The 22,218-nt window shown below is 45.9% G+C and overlaps 1 protein-coding gene across 1 annotated transcript in view; it reads right to left on the bottom strand.

The window, feature by feature from the left end:
* Window positions 1-22,218, bottom strand: part of CHAF1A (chromatin assembly factor 1 subunit A) — a 248,464-nt gene that overhangs the window by 200,947 nt on the left and 25,299 nt on the right. Inside the window, exons 2-3 of the mRNA XM_083179341.1 lie at window positions 14,210-14,257; window positions 13,360-14,054 (exon numbers count right to left, since the gene is read on the bottom strand). Coding sequence (XP_083035467.1) covers window positions 13,360-14,054; window positions 14,210-14,257 — 743 coding nt within the window. The remainder of the gene's footprint in view (window positions 1-13,359; window positions 14,055-14,209; window positions 14,258-22,218) is intronic.

The following is a 22,218-nucleotide window of genomic DNA, read 5'->3' as shown; positions in this document are numbered from 1 at the left end:
GTTGATTGGCAACGCTGATTCCTCTGCCGTCCACAGGCCCTGCAGCCTGAGATCCAGGGCTACTGCCCCCCAGCCCCTGAGACTGGCATCGGTAGTTACTATCAACCAGTCCCAGGTCTGTAATGACCGACCCCACTGAAGGGAATCTACCTCTGTCCACCATTTCAAGGAGTCCCGAGTGTCTGCGGACAGCACTATCAACTCCGTCTTCATGGTCAAAGTGTTTCCTGACCAGGCTGACAAAATGTTCCATTGGAATACTCGAGAGTGGAACCTGGCAAATTGAAGCGTTTCGAATGACGCCACCATTTTCCCCAGGAGTTTGAGGCACCTCCATACTGACAAGCTCGGAGCACTGAGGATCTCCTGAACTAGATTGACCAGGTCCCTGGCCTTTATCTCCGGGAGGAATACCCGATGGAGATGGGTATCCAGTATGACTCCCAAGAACTGGATCCTCTGTGATGGTACCAACTGAGATTTTTGTAAGTTTAAAATCCAGCCGTGAGCCTGCAAAAAACTGATGGCCTCTTTTAAATGACTTTGAAGCAGTGTTGCTGATTCTGCTTTGAACAGGAGATCGTCCAAATAGGGTATTACTGTGATTCCCCTGAGCCTCAGCACTGCCGCCATCACAGACATTATTTTTGTAAATACCCTTGGCGCGGTTGCTAGGCCAAAGGGTAACGCCCGGAACTGTAAATGCAGGTCTCCTATGGCAAATCTCAACAGCATCTGATGTTCCGGGTGAATGGGAACGTGCAGATATGCGTCCTGGACATCCATGGACGCCAGAAATTCTCCCTGGTCCAGACTCAGGAGTACAGTTCTCAAAGACTCCATTTTGAAATGGTCTACCCAAAGGTGAACATTTAAGGACTTCAAATTTAGTATTGGTCTGAAAGACCCGTCTGGTTTGGGCACCAGGAACAGCGTGGAGTAAAATCCTTTCTTCCACTCTGCCCTGGGAACCGGGACTACCACCCCTTTTTCCAAAAGGGAATGAGCCGCTCTCATAAGAGCTGTGCGCAGGAGCGCCTGCTTTGGTATGGGTGTGGGGATGAACCTCTTTGGAGTCCGCCCTCTGAAAGGGATTTTGTAACCCTGGGTAATAATCTCTAAGACCCAGGTATCCTGGTCTAGAGAAGCCCAAGCGTCTCTGAAGTGTGTAAGACGCCCCCCCACCTTTATCCCTGCCGGGCTGATCCCCTGGCAGTCATGCGGAGGGTTTTTCCTCTCCTTTAGAGGCAGGCTTCTTATTGAAAGAGCCAAACTTGGACCTTTGGGATTTGCCCCTGGAGTTCTGGAACTTTCCCCTGAACGATTGTCCCCGAAAGGACGCACCACCTCTAGGGGAGGGCCGAAAGGACGGCCTAAAAGCAGCAAATCTGGATGACTGCTTTGTTGAGGAGGCCGGCAGAAACGTACTCTTGCCGCCTGTGGCTTGTTTTATAATCTCCTCAAGCTCAGAACCAAAAAGTAACTTTCCCTTGAAAGCTAACATTTCTAAGGCCTTTTTGGACTCATTGTCCGCTTCCCAGGCCTTAAGCCAGAGTACCCTCCTGGCATTTATGGAGACTGTGGATACTCTGGTAGCCATTTTAAGAGCTTCCTCCTCTGCTTCCACCGCATATTCTGCAGCGGCCTTAATCTTTTCTGCTACCAGCAAAGCACCGTGGTCAGCCTGCAGCATGGTGCATAGCTCACCAGCCCACTCTATAATGGCCTTAGAGACCCAGGCTGAAGCAATAAGGGGACGCAGGGTAAACCCCACCCCTTCAAAAATAGCCTTGAGGTTTCCCTCTAGCTTTTTATCCACAGCATCTTTAAAAGCTGCACCACCCTGTACAGGTAATACCGTAGCTTTTGATAAGCGTGCCACAGAAGCATCCACAACAGGCACCTTTTCCCAGAGTTCAGAATGAGACTCCGGCATGGGGTACAGACTAAGGAATCTTTTAGGCATCTGTAGCCTCTTATCTGGGGTTTTCCAAGCCCCTTCCAATAGTTCCTGTAACCCCTCATCTGAGGGAAAAGTAACAGCCTCCTTTCGCTGTCGCTTAAAAACACCCTTAACAGGGGTCTTATCCTCAACAGACAGTTTTAACGCCTGTTTTACAGCCACAATAAGATCCTCTATACCAGCAGCAGAGGTCTCTTCAAAATCATCACCCTGGTCCCAGGGTGTGTCAGTATACTCTCCTTCCTCTTCCTCTAACACATTAGGCATAGCATAAGACCTTTTAGGGGTCCCTGTAACCTCATCCATTTTGTCCAGTATTTCACTGAATCTGTTGATCCCCTTAGCAGTATCCTGCATCACCTGAATAAGTGCAGGATCTGCCTGGGTAAGAGGTAAGGAGCCAGACGACTGCTGAGATGATGGCATAGGTCTCTGTGATTCTACCAGCACATCACTCTGCCTGTCCAGAAGCTGCACCAAAGCGTTTACCGACCTGCCTAGGGCACTGGCCCACGCAGGTTCACTCTGCTCTCCCCTATGGTGTTCACTGCCCATGGGTCTCACATCAGCGCAAGTAATACATAAGCCCCCCTTGGCCATCTGCTCAGGGACAAACTTTTGTGTGCAAACATTGCACGCGCTCAGTGCACTAAGGACTCCCTCCCCCAAAACCACAGCCTGATGCTCAGACATGATGCAAGTGAAGCGTATATATATATATCTCAATATACACAGTGCAAACAATTGTACAAGCGTTTATACAAAGTCAATGCACCCAATCACTTAGCTGTCTGTAGGTTTCAACTGCGGGGAAGCGATGCCCAGGAAATCCAAGTCACTCTGCCAGGATCAATAAGCCAGCTCAGCTCCGCTGCAAGCGTTCTGAAAGGCGCCAAAGTCAGAGTGAAGGAAGAGACCAAAGTCCCTGCTGCTGCGGGGTCCGTGACCTTTTGGCGCCAACCACCCCCAGCTAGCCGCTCCTTAGGTAGGATTTCCTTGTTCCAGTATCTCCCCCTCAAATGGGGACCACTTGGAACATGCCTGTCACAGCGCTGCTGTCCTCTCAGTCAGGAGCTCAGCGTGTAAGCTCCGCATAAAATGGCCGCCGCCATCACGGAGCGCCTGTCCCCCATGATCCCCACCTAAATGTGGAGCCGGTTTCAGGCTACTCCGGAGCCCAGGCAGCCTCTAAATAGAGGCTGTAAGCGCAGCACAGGGAGACCAGACAGAGTCTACCCTGTGCACAGAGAGCTGACAGGACGCGCTTCTGTCAGCTCCTGCTGCGCTAGCAGTGTGAGGATTCACTATGAAAATCCTCACACTGTGCCTACCTAGCTAGGGTAATAGTTAATAAAATAATAAAAATCCCCTAACTACTCTAATTCTTCGGCTGCTCCTGCAGCCCTTTAGAATAGCACCCACTCCAGTGGGCACCTAACACGAACTGAAGAGTCCAGGGATGCAGTAGGGGAGGAGCCTACCCTCTAAAGCTTTAGGATAGGTGCCTGGCTCCTTCGGACCCTCCTACATCCCAGTGTTGAGCTGTGTCACCAGGACCATTGAAAGAGAAAAATGCACTCTCTGGAGAGTTCTCAGTGTCTGGAGGGAACCCCTGCTGTGTTCCTGTATCTGTTCTTGTGTGGCTACAGTAAGGAGGGGGGTTTGGGGGGAAAGCTGCAGTAAGGGACACTCTCTCCCTATCTGACAGGTCTACAGTGCACACAGGACCCACCAGGTCACTTATTATACCTGGTACCACATTTCCCACAGTAGCGCAAGACATCACATTATCAACAGTAACATCAATATCATAACCTGGGGAGACATCCTGCAATACCTGCAGATTAGCCTGTGCCTCTTCCACAACACATGGGGCCCATCCTGCTGGCTTACAATTGCACCATGGCAAAAACGCTATATCTGGGTCCCATTGTCTCTGAGCAGGAATGGGGTTATCTGAGCATGTTGTCACCAGTAACTTATTGGCAGGTACATGCGCTGCCTGCAACCAACTCAGATCGGTCCCATTTGTGCAGTTAGCGTCCCCGGGCACCATGTCGCAACCAGACATCACTGGAGGAACAGGGTTAACGTCTAGCACAGCAACCTTAATGACATCACCAGCAGCACTCCTACCACTGGTGAGTGAGGGTGTCTCATTCCCACCTAGATTAGGGCATTCATTTAACCCCACAAACTGGCAAGGATTACCCACTATACCTGTCTCTAACTCACCCTCCACCTCTACCGAAGGTACGGCACTATCACAGATCATCCCAGGGGCTTCACACAAAATAACAACATTGCAATGTTCAGCATGGTTACATACTACCTGAGATGCATCATATGGTTCAGAAGGGTTAGTGACAGATATGTGTGGAGTTAATAAAAGTCCCACATCAGTAGTCCCACACATACTTGTGTGCATACAGTCAGAAAGTCCCATTCCTATTTCCGACATAGTCTCTCCCCTGCATACTTTCACTATGCAGCCAGCCGCTTCCGGCGACAAATCTGGAGCAACGGGAGGGAACATGCTGCTCACATCTTCCAGCAGTTTAAACTGGGCCTTGTGATGTGAGGTCTCTGGAACAGGTTCCATGACTGCTGTAGTAGGCAGAGGCACCTTGCCCTGGTGGGGCACCCCTGGTGAGAGCAAGCTGCTGACATCCTCAGATTCTGCTTCTCCCAACCGTTTAAACTGGAACTCTGCTTCCAGAGCTGGTAGCAACAGCTGTTCTAGGCGACGCCACTCCACACCTATCCGGCGGCACTGATGCCCCCAAAATGGGGTATCCAGCTTTCTCCAAGCATCGACCTCCTGCTGCGCAAATTTGTAACATTGTCCCAGTTCTCTCAGCAGCACCCAAGGAGACGCGGATGGACCCCAGAAACGAAATGCTGCACGATACTGGCTGAAGGCATTGCACTCATCATAACTGGCCTGGATGAGCTGCATGATCATCTCCCCACGAGTATGGTTGTGGCAGGAGATACCTTGCAGCTGGCATTCTTCCGTTAGTTCCTCTGTGCTCAGTAGGGTAAACACATCATCATCCTCCACTGGGTCAATATACCCACTGGGCTCTTCTGGTGCTGTAGGGGATTGGTACTCTGCAGTCTCCCTGACTGCCACACATCCTACAGTCTCCCTGGTGCTAGCAGAGATGTCAGCTCTCTGAGCATCGGCTGTAGTGTCCAGGGCCAGCTCATTACTCACAACCAAGCTGACACTCACTTGGCTTCCTCTGTCTGCTTCCAAGACAGGGAACTGTGCATGACGCGGTCCGGTGAAATTCGCGTCAGCGGTCATTTGGGACCTCTGTCCCTTGTTAGGCTCCCCATGATTGATAACAGAGTCCACACCATGATCCAACACATTATTTACTTCCGCAGACAGTAAAAGTTCAGTACGAAGCCCATCTCCTGCTAACTCAGTAGCCACGGCAGATAAAGTCTCACGTAAAGGTTCGCCATCATGATGCCCTGTATCATCCTCCACTGGTTCACCAACAGCGATCAGCCCCCTGAGCCTCACCAGTTCCAACTGGTACTCACGCTCGGCATGACGCTCTGCAGCCTCTCGTACGGCTTTGCACTCCGCAGCCTCTCTGTCGACAATGCCTTGGCAGAACTGCACCAGCTGCAAAGCGAATACGGGGTTCACATCCTTCAATTGCCTGCTAGCAGCTAGAAGGTCGCTCTGCAGTGTAGACTTGCTGGGTCCAGCAGAAGTGTTTGACCCTGGCGCGGAATCGTTTGTACTGTCCAGTGCTGACTGAGCCCCTGGGGTAGGATTGTCCATGGACTGGTTTCCTCCAGCAGCTAGAGTCCGATCGGCATCCACTAGTGCCTGAATCATACGTTTTCTACTCTGGCCAGACCAAGGGATATTCCTCTGCACACACACGACCGCCAGGTCATCTCTCCTCATCTGCTGGTAATCAGCCATCCGGAGTCTCACACTTGTCAAATAAAATGATAGGAAAGAAAAACAAGAGAAGGGAGGGAACAGAAATTGCATCCACTGTGTGACTTTTAAAACTATAGTAAAGCTCTGAGTTCTGATTCTGGTGATGTGGGTATTTCTCACAAAATTCTACCCACACTCACTTAAGTTCTTAAAGAGAAAAATGAATTCTCCATCCCACCGCTGCCACCAAATGTCACGGACCCACCGGTCGCCTGCTCCGATACGTCAATCTGAGCAGCGCCGGCCGTGACTGGGGTTCACTCAGGACACTCGGGTCCTTTCCTTGAGGTACACTGCCACCAGCCAAAACCTGATTTTAGCGCCTGAAACCGCGCAAGGGGCGGCTTGGCTCGCCCCTGACCACACAATACAAGATAACAATGGTAACGTTTTTCAGCCGTTCTCTTCCGAGGCTAATGAGTCTTAGGAACACAGAACCAGAACTGGGAATATGTATTATTTATTCCTAGAAATACTACAGAGCTTTAGAAAATATGGCTACAAGACATTACAATGATTTTAAAAGTACACACAACGATTTTTAAATGCAAATTTCAGAAATAAAATAAAAGGAAAAAAAGACAGAACTGTATCCTACAATCCTGAAGTGGGGGGGTCCTCCACAAGAAATCTCTCGTCGCCTACAGCCTGCTTGCTCGACCCCCAGGTAGTGACTCTGACTATAGGGAGAAGGGTCTTAGTTATACCTTGCAGACTCCCTCATCCCTCCCACCCTTAGGATTTCACTCTTTCCATGCTGAAGGAGTGTGGAAGGTCCCTGGCAATGTACAGTCTGCTGTTTTCAAAGTGATTGATCCTCTTTCCTTGCATAGCAGACCCACTGATAAGAGATGTTAAGGAAGGGGACAAACTCTAACCTCTTCTTCTGGACCATGGTTTATGAGGGGCTCAGATCTTATCTTACATCCTGACTCCGGAGGAGTCCACAGATGTCACACTGAGGAAATACAGGCCTCAAACTTAAACCAGGGTCACCTACAGTTTACATACAAGACATGTCCTGATTCCAATACTTACAGGAGACATAACTATTACACCAATATCAGACATACATTCACCGGACAGATAATCATAACAGGAGGCATACGTTAATTTGATCGATCACCTGATCTGATCGTTACAGTGACCATCTAACAAATCCTGAAACTAAAAAACTAAAAATTGCCCAATCAATTACCATGTATCTGGACACTAATGATCCGTTGTACACCTCAGCACTTACGCATTGGTGTGCCCTTAAAGCAGTGACAAGGGGAGTTGCCATCCAGGCGGCGGCAAAGTCGCGCAAAAAGAGAAAAATTGAAAAGGAAGTTGAAACTAGGCTTGCAGATCTGGAAAATAGACTTAAATCCTCTCCTTCCAATAAAACGGTCTACCGTGAACTCCTAAAGACTAGAGAGGAGTGAAACATTATTGCCCTGACAGAAGTCCACAGAAATTTATTCCGTCTAAAGCAGAGATATTATACCCAGGGAGATAGGGCAGGTAGATTATTAGCAAGGCAATTAAGGGCAAAAACAGCAAGAGTTAGAGTGAAGGGGATAACCAACCCCCAAGGAGTGAAGGTCTCTGACCCGGTGGATATTGCGCCTGCCTTCGCCAACTATTATTCCGACCTGTATAACTTGAAAGACAATGCTACCACCCCTCAACCAACGGCTTCAGATATAGCCTACTTCTTAAGGAAGCTATCTCTACCCAGTATAAAGACCTCTGACCTCCAGGCTCTAGATCTCCCCTGGACAGAGAAAGAACTTGTGCAGGTTATCAAATGCCTTCCGCAAGACAAAGCCCCAGGCCCATATGGGTTTATTAACAAATTTTACTCCTGCTTTCGGGAGGTTTTGTCTCCTGTACTACTATCAGACTTTAATGAGGCTTCTAATGCAGGCTCATTCCCCTCTGAAATGCTGGAAGCCAGAATAGTAGCATTTCCCAAGCAGGGGAAAAACCCAACATTAGTGTCTAACTATCGCCCAATAGCCCTCTTAAATGCAGATGTGAAGATTTATGCTAAATTAATTGCAAATACTCAGCCCTCTACTCCCCTCATTAGTATCTCCAGATCAGGTAGGATTCGTTCAAGGTCGTCAGTCCCCGGAAAACACCAGGAGACTTATCAATTTGTTGGATGCCTCCTCTGCGTCCGCAAGGCGCTCCTACTGCTTTCACTGGACGCAGAGAAGGCTTTTGATAGGTTACATTGGGGTTATCTCCATGCAGTTTTGGGGAAGCTTGGTATAGAGGGTAAGGCACGTTCCTCCATTTCAGCACTGTACTCCAATCCCTCAGCCAGGGTATATGTGAATGGCATTCTTTCCAGCACATTTAAAATCACTAACCGTACTCGTCAGGGTTGCCCGCTATCCCCTTTGGTTTTCGCCCTAGCAATAGAACCCCTCACCGAAGCTATCCGATCCAATGCGTTGATCCAGGGCCCCACTGTTTTTGGCAAAGAATACAAAATTAGTCTATTTGCGGACGATGTCTTACTCACAATAGTAGATCCAGAGGCCTCGCTACACTATCTACATGTGACTCTGGAGCAATACTCCGCTATCTTATATTACAAATTTAACACCTCCAAAACAGAAGCCCTCCCAATAAATTTTTCCTCTACCCTTCTCCAATCAGTGAAAACCCAATATAGCTACGCTTGGCAGGATAGAAGCCTGCAATATCTCGGAATCCACCTCACCCCGAAGGTCTCAGACCTAATACTCATCAACTACCTTCCCCTTCTTCGCAAAATCTCCATGTTATTATCTGATTGGACAATGCATCATATCATGGTTGGGTCGCATAGCCGCTTTGAAAATGATGGTCCTCCCCAAATTGATGTATCTATTCCGAACAATCCCTATTCTACTCCCTAAAGCCCTGATCTCCAAATTTAACTCAGCTCTCATAAAATATGTTTGGAAAGGGAAAAAACCTAGGCTGGCTCGCACTACAATGTCACTCGCTAAATCAGAGGGAGGTCTATCATTCCCGAACTTACACCTATACCAAATAGCGTGCATCCTCTCCCCTATTAGCGCATGGTTTGCAGATAGCAACCCCAAAACATGGGTTCGTTTGGAAGTAGGATTAATTTCACCCCTCCCTCTGACCGATGTCCTTTGGCTCCCGAATGTGAGGGCCATAGTCTGTTGTCGCGTTCAGTGGTGGTTCATTCGTCACGGAGGGCATGGCTGGAATTGGTATCTAAAATAGATAACGTTCACCTTCCATCCCCTAACCTGTCGATGGCAGGTTTAGCGTTCCTGATCCCGGACCTGAATTTAGACTCTTGGGTATCTAGAGGTATGGTTTCACTCAACGAAGCAACAAAGCGATGGCCATCTCCTATCCTTTAGCCAACTTCAATCTAGGTTCTCCCTACCACAGAGACTTTTATAAATTCCTACAAATTCGCCACTGGTTATATAGCGTAACACTAGCCCCTTATAAAATATATGTAACTCCAAATTACCTCCGAGATTGAATCTATAGAAATGATAGTAAAGGGGGAATCAGTAAGTGGTATTCTTGAATCATAGACCTTTATTCGCCCCAGAAATTGAAGGCCTTGCTAAAGTGGGAATCTGATCTCTCCTTCTTGTTAACAAATGAAGAGTGGCAGGGAGTGTTCTATAACTGTTTCTGTGTGTCAAAATGTGCATCTCATATCGAACACTTCTACAAACTACTTCATCGGTGGTACCTTACCCCTGCCAGATTTCACTCATCTGGCTATCTCACTCAAATATGTGTTGGCGTAACTGTGGTGGTGTTGGCACCCTAATTCATGTATTCTGGTCCTGCCCTACCCTCGCCCTCCTCTGGTCGGAAGTTTTCATCCTCATATCTGATATCTAGGTTACTATATACACCCCCTGCCCAAACTAGCTCTTCTACATATTTATTTTGGGACCCTCCCCCCGTCCGATAGGTACGTGATGGGCCATATATTAGTAGCTACCAGGTTACCGATTGCCCAATATTGGCGCACCCCCCAAGTCCCCACTTTATCAGCAGTCAAACATGCGGTCCAATTCCACTATGAATATGAAACTGCTGGTCTACTCTTCCGAGGTAGCCCTCCTAACCAGGCTCTCCGATGGTCCACCTGGCGTGCTTATAGATCCCTTCACCCGTTAAAGTGAGCCCCCTGAACAGCCATCCTAAGATTCCAGGCGACATGAATGCCCAGCTGACTTGTAACCTCGCCAGTTATTCCTTTATACTGCAACAGATTAATCTTTCTTTTTGTACCCGGCACCCATGTGTAATTGACCAGGTAGCCACACCCTAATAGAATGTCTTATATACTGTTATTTTTATGTCTCACGACTATTTTGTAATGGTAATTACGTGAATGTATCCCTACTCCCCACCATCCCACCCTTCCCTCTATTCTGTACCCTTTTCCCTATACGTCTTTCATAAAAAAAACGAATAAAATTTTAATTTTGAAAAAAAAAAAGATAAAATTTCCTCTTTAGCCGTTTCCTTATAATTCAAGGTTTTGTACAGAGTTTTAAGCACCAAATCCACAATATCCAAATTAAATGTACGGTCATCATCCACCACTTCCCCTGACTCTATAGAAGTGTCTAAGGAATCAGCATTATCTGACAAATAAGGGTTAAGATTTTCTGAATCCTGATCCAGGCTTGCCTGAGATCTACTCCTTTTAGAAGTGGACAAATAATCCTCTTTGGACATAAAATTATTTTTCATCCATTCCAGCTCAGAGTATTGAGCAGGGACATTATGTGTCTCTTGTGCAGGAGTTTTAGACTTAATGCACTGTTCACAAACTGTGGCTCCTATACATCCCACAAAAGTTAAATCGCATGATAGACATTGTTTAGATGTGTATTTTTTCTTAGTATCTTTTTTGTAGTGTGCCTTCAGCACAAGACTGCTAACTAATTATCCACCTGATACTAAACTAATAACCAGTCCTCTATGGAGGACTTACCTGGGCAGCGCAATCACAGTATTAGAGGGCTCTTCCATAGTGTCAGCACACAACAGTATACACAGCATTGTGTCTTAAATACTGCCTTTAATTTGAGGCGCCAGACTGGCCCTTCCGCCAGCTGGAGCGCACGCCGATACTCATGGAACGCACCATCCCCGGAAGCGGAAGTGCGTAATCCCGCCGGACAGCACTAATAGCCGCCGGGAACACACACGCTGTAAGCATACCTTTACCACTGAGACGCTGTCACCGCTCCAGAGATGGGGAGAAAGCCTTTACTCGCGCACATGTCACTGCCGCCGGCCCAGACCAAGTGCTGGCATTCTACTGCCCAGGGATCAGTCGCATAACCAGCACACCGATCAGGTAAAAAAATAACTAACATATCTACCTGTACCTACTCCTAAGGAGACAGGAAAAAGACAGGGGGAACAGGGGGAGCGAGCAGATATACCATAAGAAGGAGAAGTAAGGGGAGGACCCTAGCATCACGAGTGAAAAAACTACCTGTCTACATACTGGGAGATAAGGGATTAACCCATTGTAAGGCTGCCATGAAGTAGAAATATATTTGTATGTATTTCATGTGTTTGTACAACATAAATGCGGGATACATCATTGAAATATAAAACTATTTCAATACTAACTATTCTAATACGGAAACATTTTCTAAAATATTTTTAATCCCAAGCATTTTGAATAAGAGATACTCACCCTGTACTGTAAAAGCTAAAACAGTACAGTTGAAGGCTACGCACATACAGCAACCAAATGTTGAGAATCCAGACAGGAGTATGGTAAGTATACTTACCTTCCCCCACAGCCTAAACCTTTTTAGTGCCTAAAATTCCATCCCCAATGCCAAAATTAAGCTGATAAAACACTTATGCGATTTCAACAGTTCGGGTTAAAAAAAAAAAAGCGAATAGTAGCCATATCGCATGTGTTTGACATCAGATTTACATTCCCGTGCGCATCGGATGATCAGATCTGGAGATTGATCCTGCTGCATATGAGATAAATTGGAATTGCAGCCATCAGTGCACATTATGTCTGCATTTTAGCAGCTGCGATAGATTACATCTGATTTCCCTTGAAATCCCCATTGCAGTTACCCGGGAGTCCGCTGGTGCTTTTTTTACATGAGATAAATCAAGTGCCAAATAGAATGGAAGGAATGTGATTGTGTGCCAACACATTACTGCTACACTATGTAGAAAGGGAATGGACACTACAACAAATAGTGCAACAAGATTGCATTGGATCAGTACTTTTGAAGGTCTACCACATGAAGTGATTACTGCATATGGGATACATACTATACCCTGGTGGTCAAAACACAGACCCTGGCATCCCAATACGGAGAATCCCAACATGGACATCTTTAGAAAACTAACCCTCTCAACTACCCCTCTCACCCTCCCTTGCAACAGCCTAACCTTTATTCTCCCTGCTAGTGCCTAAAAGTAACCACTGTCCCCTAAACCAAACCCCCCTGCAGCTAACCCCAAGTTGCCCCACTAGTGCTTAAATCTATTCCCTTCCCCAGCCACACGCTAACCAGGGATGCCAGCTGTCAGTATTCCGGCATAAGCACCCTGATTTTCGAAGTTCTGGCACCTATGTTGTTAAGGCAGCCAGAATTCCGGCATCCTGACAGATTTCCATTGCAGACACCCTTCTTAGCAAACTGCCCACAAGCTCCTGGAGAACAGCATGCCATTGTGGTTTTGCCATTACACCTTAAGTTCAGTGACTGTGAAACTGAAGGTCGAGTCAGCTTAGAATGCACCCATTGCTCTACTTCGTTCAAAAGGTTCTCAATGGGATTAAGATCTAGACTGAACTCTTTTCTGTAAAACCAGCATAAATCACAGCACACCACTACCAAGCTTAACTAACTACTGTACACTGTGGCATACATTCTCCTGGCAAACCCATCCTTCTGATCTGAAAAGTTATAATCCTTCAGGAATACATGTTTTACAGAAAACACATTTGGCTTGCACGCAGTTTCCAATCATTCTCTACAGGGCAGTTCCGATAATCTACAGTAACTTTACATATTTTCCTGCACACCTTTAAGGATTATAATCAAAAGCCTGCAATGTTGCTGTTCACAAAACTGCCATAAGAAATTTCAGAAGGCCATCCAAAGCCTATGAATCATGACCTGATCATAAATTTATGAGGTTATAGTTCCCTTTGAATAGGGAAGAGGTTATTCTTTTACATTAACCCACAAGAAATCCCTGTTGCCTATATGTAAAAGTTAATTTTGTATTAATCTTTTCTCTATAAAAATTATCAGCATATCCCACGTCACTGACCACCCCCCCCCCCCAAAAAAAAGGAGAAAAATATTAACAATTTTCTAGTATAGTTTCTATTAATATCTCAGAATAATTTGGTTTCAGCATGCACACTTACTTTATGAATGTGTGTTGGAGATAGAGAATTAGTATCCATTAACAGAGATCCAGACAGAGCTTCAGTGGAACTGGCTGAAACTGGAGAGCTGGATGAGGATGAACAGGTATCTCTCTCCTCCCCAGATAAGTCTGTGTCTTCTGAGTTACACTTGATTATTGGAGAAGTCACTGATGCAACAGAGACAGGTGTTGGTACCGTAAGCATTACTACAGGGTGAGACATCTCCTTTTTCCCAGTGAATTGTGATTCAGACACACCATATCTATGATTAACATTATTTGCCTGTTTCAAACAGTCAAGTTCTTTAAGAACTTTATCAGTTTGTGTTGATGTAAAAGAGCTGAGTGGGTCACTGTCTTCAAGAACAGTTCCATTTGGCGAGAACGTTTGGTCTGGTCTATTTAATGGAGGCTGGTCATGCCCACTATTTGAGTCGGTCAAGTCAATCATGATATCAGGGGGAACATGGCAAGGTTTGGATATTTTTTTGATGTAATGGTCCAGAGGGCCCCTTCCATTAATGGCTTTTGGAAGATCATAAACTTCTTCAGTTTCCATTTGACATCCATTTTCCATATTCTCCAGAGTTAAATCGCCAGGAGAGATTGTGTGTCCCAAGTTTGGTTTTTTTCCTTGAGGAATTCCTACTTCGTCCTTCGGAACGGGATTCAGGCGTTTAAAGGGTAAACGAGCTGAAACAATGTTAGAGGAAAAGTAAAACCTTAATTTTGAGGTACAAGTGTAATTTAAGAGTTGTTATCACACCATACATTATCAATATTACCAACTAAGAAATTCTTATAGAAGAATAAAAAAAAATTCTACAAACATTGACTGGTTATAATACCTTGCACCATCTTCTTTGATGACGTTTTTCTAGATGGAAGTTTCACAACTGCAAGAACAATGAAACCATATTAAAACTTTTATTAATAAACACTTCAAAAGATGTAAATTGCACTTTGTTACGTAAACAAGGGCACTATCTACGTTGCAAAAAATAGGATTTTAATTACCTACCGGTAAATCCTTTTCTCATAATCTATAGGAGATACTGGGATGGTCTTAATACGATGAGAAAGAGAGGGTATCCGCAGGAGACAGGCACTTTCAAAAATCTTCAGCTGGGTGTACTGGCTCCTCCCCTCTACATCCCCACCCACAAGCCAGTTAACTTAAAAACTGTGCACATAGGAGGATGAACAGATGTGAGAAAAGGATATGTGATATGTGGTGAGATTCATACCAGCACACCCGATTGCACTACTAATAACGAACTGTTAACTTTTATTGCAAATAACAGTAAGGTCACAACAGTGACAACCTTGGTTTAACAACATCACTCAACAATGCACTGAAAACCAGATGTAGCAAAACCTCTGCACTGAGGCAGGCACCCAGTATCCCATATGGACTACGAGAAAAGGATTTACCAGTAGGTAATTAAAATCCTATTTTCTTTATCATCCATATGGGATACTGGAATGGTCTTAATACGATGGGGATGTCCCAAAGCTTCCAGAACGGGTGGGAAAGGGAGGAGACTGCTGCAGTACCACACACCCAAACAGGGTTAACTTCTTTGGCCAGGGCATCAAATTTGTAACATTTTTCACATGTATGTTACCAGACCAATTAGCGGCTCTGCATAGCCGAAACACCCCGAATAGCCATCCAGGTTGTGCCCACCGCTCTAGTTAAACAACCTTCAATGCAAATGGTGTAGGCAATTTTGCCACCCCGTGGGCCTGCTTTATCATTGCACAGATCAAGCTATGCATCATACAGCACAAAGGGCAATACGTTTTAGGGACCAGAGCTGTCCTCTAGACCAGTGGTTCCCAACCTTTTTTGTCTCCCGTACCCCTTGATTAGGCTTTTCATTTATGAGTACCCCCTCATGAAATTTTCAGGGGGCGTGGCCTAAAAAGGGGTGTGGCTTAACAGGGGCAAGTCATACTGGCAATGACGAGAAAAAAAAAAGTGCAACCACTTGACCACAATATAAGCTCAGCCCATTCTGCGCACAGCATATAAAATAACAGAACCTTGTCAAATCTCTATTACTGAAGCAACAGACATTCTAACGGATCACGTTAGCCTTCCAATAGTGCCAGATACACATATGCCCCCAAAAGTGCCAGATACACATATGCTCCAATGGTGCCAGGTATGCCCGCACAGTGCCAGAAACGGGAATGCCACCACGGTGCCAGGTATGACCCCATGGTACTGGGTATGTGCCCACAGTGCCAACAATGCCTCTACAGTGCCAGCAACAAGTATACCCCCATAGTGCCAGCAGCAAGTATGCCCCACAGTGCCAGCTTTGCCAGTAACAAGTATGCCCCACAGTGCCAGAAATGCCCCACAGTGCCAGCAACAAGTATGCCCCACAGTGCCAGCAATGCCCCACAGTGCCAGTAACAAGTATGCCCCACAGTGCCAGCAATGCCCCACAGTGCCAGCAATGCCCCACAGTGCCAGCAACAAGTATGCCCCACAGTGCCAGCAATGCCCCACAGTGCCAGTAACAAGTATACCCCACAGTGCCAACAATAAGTATGCCCCACAGTCCCAGCAATGCCCCACAGTGCCAGCAACGCCCCACAGTGCCAGCAACAAGTATGCCCCACAGTGCCAGCAATGCCCCACAGTGCCAGTAACAAGTATGCCCCACAGTGCCAACAATGCCCCACAGTGCCAGCAATGCCCCAGTGCCAACAAATGCCCCACAGTGCCAGCAATGCCCCACAGTGCCAGCAACAAGTATGCCCCACAGTGCCAACAATGCCCCACAGTGCCAACAATGCCCCCATAGAATTTCCCAGCAGCAGCACACTCACCATTGACACTGCTGCTGGGGAGAGGACAGTCCAGTGTCCCCCTGCCATGTAGCTGCCGCGCTTCTCTCAGGGAAGGAGAGTACAGCACACTGCGTATCTCTCCTTCCCTTCAATGTGACTGGGCTGCCCGTCAATCAAAGTTCGCGGGCCGGCTCCTGATTGGCTGCCGGCCCGCAAGCTCTGATTGATTGGCGGACGGGCGGCCAGTCACAGGGAAGCACACTGAGGGGTAGGAGAGATGCGTAATGCACTCTCCTCCCCTCCAGCGACCTGTCTGGCGGCCGCCATTACAGGCCGGGCCGCGGCGTACCCCCCAGCGTGTGGACGCGTACCCCCAGGGGTACGCGTACCACAGGTTGGGAACCGCTGCTCTAGACAAAAACTAGGAGATCTAATCACATCCAGAGATTTTGGGATCTCTGCATAAACCTTACTGGTAGGATCCACAATAGGTTGATTTAGGTGGAATGAAGCAGCCACGGGATTAGTTCTCAACTCCGCTCTATCCTCATGAAAATGAGGTATGGACTCTTGCATGATAGCCCCCAGCTCGGGCACATGTCTTGCCACTTCCAAGGGTTCCAACCAGGATGATTGTAGGAACGTCAAGACTACATCTAAACTCCATGGTGCCATGGGCGGAAGAAAAGGAGGCTGTATTCTTAGAACCCCTTGTAGGAGTGTCTGGACTTCAGGTAAGACTGCCAATTTTTTCTGAAAAATGATGGACAGGACCGAGATCTGGACTTTTAACCATCCCAGACATATGCCCAAGTCTAAACCTGCCTGCAAAAATCGTAGGAAGAGGGACAAATTAAAATCTGATATATGATCTGATAAAATAACTTCACACCAACCTACATATTTTCTCCAAATAGGATGGTAGTGAGATGCAGTCACCGGTTTCCTAGTCTGGGTCATAGTGGATATAACTGAGGCATGTACCGTATTTGCCGGCGTATAAGACGACCCCCCAAAATTTCCACTCAAAATGTAGAGTTTGTTATATAATCGCCATATAAGACTACCCCCTCTTCCGCACACCTCCCTGTCACTAGCAGCTGTCTGGTCCCTTGAGTGGTGGGTTTTGCTGGGGCAGGACAAACCTATCAGGGCAGGTTTGTCCTGCCCCAGCAAAACCCACCACATAAAGTTTTAAGACCCCCTCATCTGCAGCTTCCCTGCAGTGATGACGTTGTCCTCCCCCAGGCATAAAGTATTGATCATATATTCATAAAAGGGTACCTCTCCTAGGCCTCGGGCCCCCCCCCCCCCCTTCTTATGCATATGGCACCTCAATAATAAAATATAGCAGTATTTCTCTGCCGCGCTTTCTTCAGCCTAACGGCCTGTCACATTGCACATTGATGTCGGTGGCAGACTCGGGTGTTTTCGGCGGGGCTCGGGGGGGCTTGTGTGCCTGAGCGCTCCCGAGTCCCCCCGAGCCCCGCCGAAAATACCCGAGCCTGCCGCCGATGTCACTGCAGTGATTGATGTCGGCGGCAGGCTCGGGTACTTTCGGCGGGGCTCGGGGGGACTCGGGAGCGCTCAGGCACACGAGCCCCCCCGAGCCCCGCCGAAAACACCCGAGCCTGCCGCCGACATCAATGCGCAATGTGACAGGCCGTTAGGCTGAAGAAAGCGCGGCAGAGAAATACTGCTATCTTTTATTATTAAGGTACGTATGCATAAGAAGGGGAGGGGCCCGAGGCCGAGGAGAGGTACCCTTTAATGTACCGGTATATATGCCGCACCCAGCATATAAGGCGTCATCACGCCGTGCACCCGGCATATAAGACGACCCCCCACTAGAAGGCAAATTTTTATGGGGTAAAAAGTCGTCTTATACGCCGGAAAATACGGTAGGCCTTTTTGTGATAAGATTTGCCTTTCAACCTGCAGGCCGCTACACAAAGCCGCCCTAAGCCCTGGTAGACACAAGGGCCTTGTATAAGTAGTAGCATGCACAAAAAGAAGAGTATGTCCTTATGTGGTGCACCTATGGAAATTTACACGAATAAAAAGTAACTTTTATTCTTTATTTTTAAAAGAGCAAAATATAAGAACACACAAACATAACATAAAGTGTATTAAAATAACGACGGCTCACTGTTTCCACACACAGTATTACTTATTGTGATTTCAATTTACAGGAGTAAATAGCCAACACTTAATTGTTAATGTAATCAATTTTTATTAAAGTGTTCGAGTGGCTCAATTCCTCATATACATATGCACCTGGAGTTTTCCAAATTCACATTCTCCTGTGTCTACAATTATGACACGATCTAGAATGATTTTAACAGATAGCTCATTTGGTTCACAGAAATATTTCTGAAGTCCACCTAGATTGTGTATCCCAATCTGGACCCGCTTCAGGAAGAATTCCGGAGGGATCTGCTAATGACTGTCAATACCTGTTAACATAAGTCTTGATTCATTGTGGGAATGATCCCATGTACAGTTATATTCATACCATATCTCCCTACATATAGAGCTGGAATTGCTGTGTTTGGGGAGTGTGGTTTATAGCCACTAGGTAGATATAAACAGATTTAATTCGGAATCAATAGTTAACATAGGTTGGGAATCAGTAGCGTGGTGTCGACTTCAGATGTCAATTATATTCATACCATATCTCCCTATATATAAAGCTAGAATTGCTATGTTTGGGGAGTGTGGTTTAAAGCCACTAGGTAGATATAAATAGATTTTATTCAGTAGTGAACATAAATGAACATAAATGAAGAGTCAACGGTATAGTGTCGACTTCAGATGTCAACAGTTCTAATATCGGCATTCAAATAGCAGGTATGTATTGACAGCGATTTTCTGGAATGATCACCCTTAGATAGGGCTACTATGATGATGCTATTCAAATAGCAAAAATCGCCCTCAGTGTTAACATGCAGTGTAACCCTGTGCACAAATACTTAGCGCAGGTGTTAGGGCAGAGTGAGAAGTCCTTCAACACTCTCCTGTAAACTGCTATTAGAACCTACGAAGGTCACTGGTATAGCCGGTGAACATAAATAATGAATCGACAGTATGGTGTCGACTTCAAATGTCAATTGTATTTATACCATGTCTTCCTACATATAAAGGGCTTGGAATTGCTATGTTTGGGGAGTGTGGTTTATAGCCACTAGGTAGATACAGGCAGATTTTATTCTGTAGTGAAAAAATGAATAAAATTGAGGGGTCAACAATGTGGTGTCGACTTCAGGTGTCAATAGTACTACTATCGGCATGCAATTGGCAGGTATAGATCTACAGCGATTTATCTGGAGTAATCACCGTTAAAATAGAGCTACTATGATGATGCTTATTAAGTAGCAGAGATTGCCCACAATATTTAACATGCAGTGTAACCTTGCACTAACGTGATTAGCGCAGGTGCAAAAAGCTGTTTGCGAAGCGCGCGCCGGCTAGCGGTGACGCTCTCTGTTCCCCACATTTACTAGGATGTATTTTGATCTGTTTTATTAATACAGGATATTCCTCATAACTTTGCACTGGCAGATAGTATGAGGTTTTTCTCGTGTCTAGTCAACCGGCTATACCAGTGACCTTTAATAGCAGCGTATAAGAGAGTGTTAAAGAATTTTGCACTATTATCCTGCCCCTACACCTGCGCTAATCACGTTAGTGCAAGGTTACACTGCATGTTAAATATTGTGGGCAATCTCTGCTACTTAATAAGCATCATCATAGTAGCTCTATTTTAACGGTGATTACTCCAGATAAATCGCTGTTGATATATACCTGCCAATTGCATGCCGATAGTAGTACTATTGACACCTGAAGTCGACACCACATTGTTGACCCCTCAATTTTATTCATTTTTTCACTACAGAATAAAATCTGCCTGTATCTACCTAGTGGCTATAAACCACACTCCCCAAACATAGCAATTCCAAGCCCTTTATATGTAGGAAGACATGGTATAAATACAATTGACATTTGAAGTCGACACCATACTGTCGATTCATTATTTATGTTCACCGGCTATACCAGTGACCTTCATAGGTTCTAATAGCAGTTTACAGGAGAGTGTTGAAGGACTTCTCACTCTGCCCTAACACCTGCGCTAAGTATTTGTGCACAGGGTTACACTGCATGTTAACACTGAGGGCGATTTTTGCTATTTGAATAGCATCATCATAGTAGCCCTATCTAAGGGTGATCATTCCAGAAAATCGCTGTCAATACATACCTGCTATTTGAATGCCGATATTAGAACTGTTGACATCTGAAGTCGACACTATACCGTTGACTCTTCATTTATGTTCACTACTGAATAAAATCTATTTATATCTACCTAGTGGCTTTAAACCACACTCCCCAAACATAGCAATTCTAGCTTTATATATAGGGAGATATGGTATGAATATAATTGACATCTGAAGTCGACACCACGCTACTGATTCCCAACCTATGTTAACTATTGATTCCGAATTAAATCTGTTTATATCTACCTAGTGGCTATAAACCACACTCCCCAAACACAGCAATTCCAGCTCTATATGTAGGGAGATATGGTATGAATATAACTGTAGATGGGATCATTCCCACAATGAATCAAGACTTATGTTAACAGGTATTGACAGTCATTAGCAGATCCCTCCGGAATTCTTCCTGAAGCGGGTCCAGATTGGGATACACAATCTAGGTGGACTTCAGAAATATTTCTGTGAACCAAATGAGCTATCTGTTAAAATCATTCTAGATCGTGTCATAATTGTAGACACAGGAGAATGTGAATTTGGAAAACTCCAGGTGCATATGTATATGAGAAATTGAGCCACTCGAACACTTTAATAAAAATTGATTACATTAACAATTAAGTGTTTGCTATTTACTCCTGTAAATTGAAATCACAATAAGTAATACTGTGTGTGGAAACAGTGAGCCGTCGTTATTTTAATACACTTTATGTTATGTTTGTGTGTTCTTATATTTCGCTCTTTTAAAAATAAAGAATAAAAGTTACTTTTTATTCGTGTAAATTTCCATAGGTGCACCACATAAGGACATACTCTTCTTCTTTTTGTGCATGTCAATCTTCTGTGTCCAGTGGTAGCACACCTCCGACAATATCCATATATAACAAGTGATGTGATAAGTGGGGGTTCACCCATGTTTAACCTCCTATAGATGAGGGTCCTGTGCGAATAGCAACCTCCGTTGTGTTTCCATAAGTAGTAGCATGGCCTGAAGATCCACGGACCACGCCAAACGTGAGCAGCCTGTTGCCACCAGAATAGCCTCCACTCTTTGATTTCGTACCTTCTTTAGTACTTTTGCCAGTAATGGAATTGGAGGCAAGATGTAAACGAGATCGTACAACAAAGTTGTTGTCAGGGCATACACAGCCTCCGCTTGAGGGTAAATGGTTCTCAAACAATGTCTGGTGACCTTGTTGTTGGATCTGGATGCCATGAGGTCTATCTGTGGTTTTTTTCCCTACCGACCCACAATGTTTGCAAACACCTGGGGGTTTAATCCATTTCCCGGGGTGGAAATCATGACGATTGAGAAAGTCTGCCTCCCAGTTGTCTACCCCCGGGCTGAAGCAGGTCTCAAGCAGACCCTGCTCTTCTTACCTCGCTGGTGATTTAGGCCAGTCGTCGCCTTGTCCATCTGGACCTGTATGGCCTGTTCCTTCAGTAGGGGGTAAGCCTGGTGAAGGGCATAGTACAACGCTCTTAACTCTTGGATGTTGATATGCAACTTCGATTCCCAAATAGTCCCTTTGCCTTGGAAGGTCACGCCATTCGTCACTGCCCCCAACCCATAGGCTGGCGTCTGTTAGGAGAATCCAAGCCTGGATTCCAAACCGCTGGCCCACCAACAGGTTTTGAACCACTGTAGTGACAGGCTGGCTTGAGACAACAGGCGTATCCTCCTCTGCATCTGGAGGAGAGACCCTAAACATTTGCTTAGTATGTCTAGTTGAAAGATCTTGGAGTGGAACCTCCCAAATTGGATTGCTTCGAAGGCGGCCACC

Source organism: Crinia signifera, chromosome 1 (assembly GCF_055691185.1).
Source record: "Crinia signifera chromosome 1, ASM5569118v1, whole genome shotgun sequence".
NCBI classification, from domain to species: Eukaryota; Metazoa; Chordata; class Amphibia; order Anura; family Myobatrachidae; genus Crinia; species Crinia signifera.
The sequence above is the reverse complement of the archived record's forward strand: the minus strand, read 5'-3'. Positions and strand labels throughout refer to the sequence as shown.